The sequence below is a fragment of the Gallinula chloropus genome, assembly GCF_964237585.1.
Source record: "Gallinula chloropus genome assembly, chromosome: 4".
Taxonomy (NCBI): domain Eukaryota; kingdom Metazoa; phylum Chordata; class Aves; order Gruiformes; family Rallidae; genus Gallinula; species Gallinula chloropus.
In genome coordinates this window covers 77,977,798-77,985,555 of record NC_140088.1, presented here as the reverse complement: position 1 = coordinate 77,985,555, position 7,758 = coordinate 77,977,798, and the positions used below count along the sequence as shown (strand labels likewise).

General features: G+C 47.3%; 1 protein-coding gene across 1 annotated transcript; it reads right to left on the bottom strand.

Moving 5' to 3' along the window:
* Positions 1 to 4,290: 4,290 nt before the first annotated feature.
* On the bottom strand, positions 4,291 to 6,886 carry TLR2 (toll like receptor 2; the record flags this gene model as incomplete). The annotated part of the gene is made up of 1 exon (XM_084263993.1): positions 4,291 to 6,886. One exon carries the CDS (start codon positions 6,884 to 6,886, stop codon positions 4,505 to 4,507), a length of 2,382 nt encoding a protein of 793 aa, XP_084120119.1. The 3' UTR covers positions 4,291 to 4,504.
* Positions 6,887 to 7,758: the final 872 nt, after the last annotated feature.

Genomic DNA, 7,758 nt, shown 5'->3' with positions numbered 1-7,758 from the left:
AAAACTGCCGTCACAATGCTTACTATTAGAAAAAGGAACAACTAGGCAACCTGGCTGATCAAAACCTATCCATAGATGGGCTGTTGTAGATGGAAAATTGGCATCACAGAAAGGAACCAGGCAAGTATTGTTGTTTACCATGGCAAAAGCAGCTGAGCCTAGTGGCTTTCCAACTTACCAGCCTGAAACTAAACAGGGGCTGCAGGACTGAACACTATTTGGTGGTACAGGACACTTTATTGACAATTCCCTGAGCATCTTTTAATTTATTTTTTTCTTCATATGTAATGTGAGCAGACACTTGGGAAATCCCATTCCCTCCCTCGTTAATTTTAAACCATTCTCTTCCCCTTCCTATTGCTGTGTAATAATTAATCTTAAGACCTTGACTTCAAGGCCTCTCTGTACCCACTCAGAAATATAGCCCTACTCCACGATATATAATCATAGAATTACAGAATGCTTTGTGTTGGAAGGGACCTCAAAGATCATGTAGTTCCAACCCCCCCGCCATGGACAGGGACACCTTCCACTAGACCAGGTTGCCCAAAGCCCCATCCAACCAGGCCTTGAACACTGACAGGGAGGGGGTAGCCACAGCTTCTCCGGGCAACCTCTTTCCAGTGCCTCATCACCCTCATAATTAAAAAATTGTCTTCCTTATATCTAACTAAGTTTCTCCTCCTTCCGCTTAAAACCATTACCCCTGTCACTCCATGCCCTTGTAAATAGTCCCTCTCCAGCTTTTTTGTAGCCCCTCTTCAGGTACTGGAAGGCTACTCTAAAGTCTCCTTGTAACCTTTTCATCTCTAGAATGAACAAGCCCAAATCCAAGCTTGTCTCCATAGGAGAGGTGCTCCAGCCCTCTGAGCATCTCTGTGGCCCTCCTCTGGGCTTGTTCCAATAGCTCTATGTCTTTTTTGTACTGGGGACTCAGAGCTGGACACAGTATTCCATGTGGGGGTCTCACAAGAGTAGAGGGGGCAGAATCATGTCCCTTGACCTGCTGGCCTTGCTGCTTTTGATACAGACTGGAATACAGTTGGCTTTCTGGACTGCAGGTGCACACTGCTGACTCATGTTGAGCTTTACAACAGTCAACACCCACAAGTCCTTCTCCTCAGGGCCTCTCTCAAGCCATTCTCCACCCAGCCTGTAGTTGCGCTTGGAAGTTCCCTGGCCCATGTGCAGGACCTTGCTCTTGGCCTTGCTGAACTTCATGCAATTCACATGGGCCTGCTTCTCAGGCCTGTCAAGGTCCCTCTGGATGTTATCTAGACCGCACCACACAGCTTGGTGTCACTGGCAAACATGCTGAGGGTGCACTTGATCCCACTGTCCATGTCTCCAACCGGACCCAGTACAGACCCCTGAGGAACACCACTTGTTACTGGTCTCCACATACGTGCATATTCTTAAACAAAACCACGAGTGCCAACAGAACAAGGATCTGTAAATGCCAACAAACAGTAAAGGCTAATTAATTGTTAAAATAAAGCATGCCAACAGCGTGCAGATTGATTCCAGGTCAGGAAACATAACCTGGCTAGGTGAGGTCTGGAAGGTTTGAGCAGTGCTACAGAGTATGCAGAGGGTGGGTCAGTGGTTGGTGAAGGGATCGATCCACAAGATGACTTGGCAAAGCTGCTGCTTTGCACTTGGCTGCCTGTTCCATACACCCCAGCTACCACCCACCGGCATGGCCCTAACAGCGCATGGGTGCACACACACACGAGCACAGATACAGGTGCCACTTCTCGTTTCCAACACAGAGGACGTGCAACAGGGCATGTGAGTTGGGTGAGAAGGTAGCTGATCCCACTGCCCTGAGATCATTGCTAAGTGAGTACTTTTCTTGTTGAATTCCTACCACAAATGCAGCACACCTTCTCGCCCAGCCCTCCCTGGGCAGCCAGTATCAACACACAAGTGGGACAGCACGCTAACAGGACAAAGTGCATACGGCACCCTCTCATGAGGAAACTGAGCAGAAATCACAGAGTCTGACTCAACATGTCTCTTTTTCATTTGCTGCTTTCCCCTCTCCCCTTTCCCAAAGGACATTCCTGCCATCAGGATGCCCTGGCTTTCCCAGGGAACCACCCTTTTGCTGCCTGCTCACGATTGAGCCCTGCCAGCTGCCTGCAATCACACCTGCCTGCTCTGCTTCTGCTGGCTCCCAGAAATCCCTCCCTGCCATGCATGCAGGACCTGGCCCCTGCCCAGGAGCCCAGAAAGCACCCTGAATCCCCCATACAGAGGAGGAGCACTCCATGGTAAAGACTAGATACCCTCTTCACAGTGCTTCTTGCTCCAGCATTGCAGCTCACATTTCTTTCCCTCCGTCTCCAGCACCCACCCACCTGCAAACTCACCTCTGTGCAGAAAAGATTCCCAGGGACGCCAGCTCCATCTCCGGTGCCAGGATGCTAGTTAGCCTATGCTGTGTTTCATTGCTCTTGTGCTGACTGCTCTTCACCCAGCTTCCTCTCACACTGTTGTTTCCTTACCACTTCACCTCTCTGTCGTGGCTACTTAGGCAGGGGAATTCCCACCTAGGGGATCTGATTGATATAAGAGCAGTAAGGCTAGCAGTCTGTTTAAATGTTGGAGAAATCTGGGTCTACAGTAGGAGTGGACTGTGTGAAAATCAAGGCTTCTCTTACCTCTCTCTCCGACCCTGCTTTTGAAGTGACCAGCAAGACGTATTTTCCTCCTTACCTCTAGGCACAGAGTCTCTGACCTGTTTTATTGGTGCTCAGTGCTTTCCATCCGGTGATTCGCTCACTGCTTACCCAGAGTTCAGCCTCGCTCAGCCTATGAGCTGTTCTCCAAGACAGTGAACAGAAAAATGCTTTTGTAGTAGACTTTGGACTAACCCCAGAGACATCATTATGACAGAAAAGTAGAACTGAAAGTGGTGTTTGCAGGCTACACCCACAAAAACTATTCTCTCACCTCTGTTGATACTTACACGCAGAGGAGTGTGCATATGTAATACGTTCAGATATATTACACAGATATATATGTATATGTACATACATGCCAAAACACAGAACCTGTGTATACGTAATTTCCCCCCATTTTTCAGATGCTGTCTGCATATCACTGCTTTGATATTTCACCACAACATACTTGCATGTGTAAAGCTTAATCAGGACGCATTCAGACTCTCCTGTGCTTAATCTCCAACACCACAAACAAGGCACAGCATGGAAGTGCTGAGTTAGAGAAACCCACACTTAATTTCTTACCTTCCTCCCCTCAGAGGCAGTTTAAGGCTTTCACAGGAATACCTAAAGCTCAAGAAACCCACAACTGTGACTCCAGGCCCCCAGGGTGAGCCCAGCTATCTGAATATCAACACCTGTATCTACGTGCTTGCCAAGCCCCCTTCATAATTGGTGAAGAGCAATACAGTAATTCTAGGAGATGCCTCATACCAAAACCTCTTATGTGTGTGATCAGCATCCGTTATAAAGGAAGGTGTGGAGAGATGTAAGGGGTGCATGGCCCAGTGATTACTTAAATGTGTTGAGCAAAGTAGCAGAGCAGAAACAAGAAGTGAGCTGGTTTGCAACACCGTCTCACCTACTCTTTGGAAACACAGCCTCGTGCCCTACAAATGGCCAGCTTCAGTTGTTTCGGTGGGTAGGTAGAAGGGAACGTGGTGGTGACCATGCAGTGCAAAACAGGAAGAAAGAAGCCCAAGGGAACAAAGATCAGCACAACAGCGATGTAGCACCTCTGGATTTCACCATTCAGTGTACCAGTTGCCAGGATGCTTCCTTCACAGGTGTAGAATAGACACCAGCCTGTGCATGGTGGTATGGACTCTGGTGCAACCAGCCAGAATAGCAGACGTCTGAATGAAGGTACGTATTCAATACGGGTGGGAGGGTGGGGAGGGTGGTTTTCTGTTTTATTGGGTTTGGTTTTTTGTGTGTGTGTGTGTGTTGTACAGCAATAGTAGGGCTTTGGAGGTCTTATGTAAGTCCTCAGGGCTTTTTCAGATTTTTTTTTTTTTAATTACATTGCTATGCATGTTCACACAGAAAACACACTGAAGGAGAACAACAGAAGCAATGGCGTATTAAAGCACTTTTAGACTTTATTTTCATTTGTAAATTACAGTGGCATTGTTAGGAACCAGTCAGGGATGGGGCCTAACCATTCCTATGAGGAAAAAGTACAAAAAATAACCTACGTTCAGCTAAATGTATGTAGAGAAATGTACAAAGTCCAACATGGCTTCCAAATATCATAGTTACTGGCAGGGATGTTAAAAGATCAGATTATCAAATCACTGGAAAGTCTAAAGTGGGCCTTTCTCATTTAGTAAGATAATCATTATTACTATACACATCAAAGCAGGATGAAAAATATGAAAGAAAATATGAAAAAAAATTAGGCAGAAAAAAAAGAAAGAAAAATTCTTATCAGGAAGAAAAATAAACATACATACCCTGTGGAAATACACTGAAACTGGGGCTGCCAACTTGTTCTATGACTTCAAGGCTCCTTTCAAGTTTTCCCAAAACATCTCCTGCTGCTCCTGATTAGGAGGCCACTCCAGGTAGGTCTTTGTGTTCATGATCTTCCGCAGCTTGCAGAACCTCTTGGGAATCGTTTTGCTCTGGATGGGCTCCAGGAGGACCAGGATGGCTGCATCGTTGTTCTCGTCAAAGAGGCGGAAGTGCGAGAAGTCCAGCTCGTATTTGCACCACTCGCTCTGCACAAAGTGCTCGGACAGCACAAAGAGCGTTTTGTGGCTCTTCTCGATGGAGTCGATGATGTTGTCCACGATCCACTTGCCGGGCACAAAGTCCCGCTTATGGAGGCAGAGCCGAAACGGGGGGCAGGCCTGCTCCAGCTCCCGCACCATGATGTTTTCCACCCAGTCGGAGTCGTTCTCGCTGTAGGAGACAAAAGCGTCATAGCAGATGTCCTTCGCGGGGGCTCGCTTGGGCTTCCGCTTGGCTCGCAGCCACGCCCAGGTCATCCTCAGGTACCAGACCACGTGGTACTTGTAGCCGACGACCACGAGGATGAGGATGACCAGGAAGACCAGGACGCAGATCAGCGACACCACCAGGGACCTGTGGCACTCCATCAGGGAGAGGTGCACGGCGGCAACCGGCGCCCCTCTCACTGCCAGGGGAGAGTCACAGGCATACTTGTCTGGCCATCCCACCAGCACCTGGGCCAGCCCGGCCTGGTGGTGGATGAAGGAGAGGAAGTCACAGGAGCAGATGAAGTTGTTGTCGCTGGCATCCAGCAGCTCCAGTTTCCGGAAGGACTCCAACTCTTCCTTGGAGAAACCACTGAGCTTGTTTCTTCTGATATACAAGGCCACTAAGCTAGGAACGGGTGCGGCACCAGGCAAGGTCTTCAGCTGGTTTTTTGTGAGGTACAGCTCCTTCAGAACTGGGAGCTGCAGTCCAAACTCCCTCAGGTTGTTAGCGCTAATGTCCAAAACTTCCAGGGTCGGGGGGATGCAAGCTGTTACTTTAGGAATTTGCGTGCTGGAGAGGTTCAGGTATTTCAGGTTTTTTGGCCATTCACACACATCCGGAATCTCACCAAAATTATTTTGGCTAATGTCAAGATTAAGCAGTGTGGGTATACGAGTTATAGAATTTGCAGTCTGTTTCAGAGATTTTAGAGAGTTTTGACTTAGATTTAGAGTTTGCAATGAAGGCCAACCATTTCTACAGAAACTCTCACTTAAGCGATTATTTACAAGCAAATTATCATGAAAGTCGAGATACAGAAGTGATGTAAAATGTTCTGCAAGTTTGCATGGTACCATGAAAACTTTAGAGCTAGTGATGGTGAGTCTTTTCAGGTTGTTTATTTGTGACTCCATACCTTCTAGGTCAAAAAACAAATGAAAATCTGGAATAGTTATGTTTGCTAATTTTATCGTTTCAACAAAACTTATCCCACTTTTTGCAATTTCTGCAGTATCCCAGTTTCCTTTTCCCTTAAGGACACAATCAATTGCCTCTAACTCTTTCAAAGACGTTATTTCCTTCAGTAATGCTATTACGTGGCTAATAGACTGATCTGTGAAGAAAGCATCTCTAAGTGTAAACTTTCGCATCCTAAAAGGAGGTGTAGAGTTCTGCACAAAGGATTTATTCTCAGTCTCTAATTTGATTCCCCTCACTTCTATCCAGCTGACAGAGCACAGAAGGTCCCTGACGATTGCTGAGAAGAGGCTACTATTTCCCAGCTTTATGATCATGTGATTTATTGTCACAATCGATTTCAAACTTCCCGGTTCATACCGACTAAGATTGCCACCATCAATCCACAGCTTGTCCAGAAGATCAATGCCCTCAAAGTCCCCTTGCCGAACCATGTTGAACTGCGGGTTGCCCAGGTAGAGAGAGCTCAGGTTCCTCAGGCTAGAAAAGAGGGAGCTCCCCTCCAGGTCTCTGTAGGAGTTCCCTTGAAGGTGGAGGTGCTGAAGCCTGAGAAGATGCGCAAACCACGCAGGAGACAAGTGAGCCAAGCTGTTATTTGACAAGTCCAAGAGCTCCAGTTTCCCCAGGGAGCGAAACGAGTCCTCGTCTATTGAGCTGATTTGGTTGGACTGCAGCAGCAGGGCTCTGAGGTTCACAGCCTGCTGCAGATCCTGGGATCGGATGTGCTTGATCCTGTTGTGGGACAGGTTTAATGTTGTGACTTTGCCCGTGAGCCCTGGGGGGACAAAGTCCAATCCCATGGAAGAGCAGTTGCACAGTGGAGTGCCATCACATGAAGGACAAGCCTGCTTCAGCTCCTGCTCTTCAGTGATGCTTGCAGCTAAGACCATGTAGATGGCCCACACTCGCCAGGTCTGTGTAGTACTTGATTCTTTTTTTGTTTGTCTGAACATTTTTCTGTAGGAGACAGGAAGCAGGAAGTTTTGAACAGCAAGTGAAAACAGCTGCAAACCCGTGCAACTTAATATATTAGGAATCTCAGATTATCCCATGATATCAGTCTTCCTTTCCTACTTCACCTGCTCTGCCCTGTAAACATGAGATGCTATTCCTCTCTGGAGTATAGCTGTATCATGTCTCAACAGTCATAAAGGACCGTTCTCAATAGACTGCCTTTTCATACATGTTGACTGTGGCCCTTGCCTCTTACATCTCTGACATTACTTCTCCTCAAAGCAATGAAGCTTTGGCCAGAGGTTTCAATTGTAAACAGGGGAAGATGGTTTGATCATCAGTGGTCTGGATGAGGGGACTGAGTACATCCTCAGTAACTTTGCAGGTGATATCAAGCAGTGTTTATCTGCTTGATGGATGGAAGGCTCTACAGAGGGATCTGTTAAGGCTGGATTGATGGGCTGAGGCCAATTGTAAGAGGTTCAACAAGGCTCAGTGCCAGGTCCTGCACTTAAGTCACAACAACCCCATGAAATGCCAACAACCCCATGAAATGCTACAGGCTTGGGGAAGAGTGGCTGGAAAGCTGCCTGTTGGAAAAGGACCTGGGGGTGTTGGTTGACAGTTGGCTGAATACAACCAAGCTGTGTGTCCAGGTGGCCAAGAAGGCCAACAGCATCCTGGCTTGTATCAGAAATACTGTGACCAGCAGGACTGGGGAAGTGATTGTCATCCTTTACTCAGCACTGGTGAGGCTGCACCTCAAGTCTTGTTTTTTTTTTCCTCATTACAAGAAGGACATTGAGGTGATGGAGCATACCCAGAGAAGGGCAACAAAGCTGGTGAAGTGTCAAGAACAGGGTTTTATAAG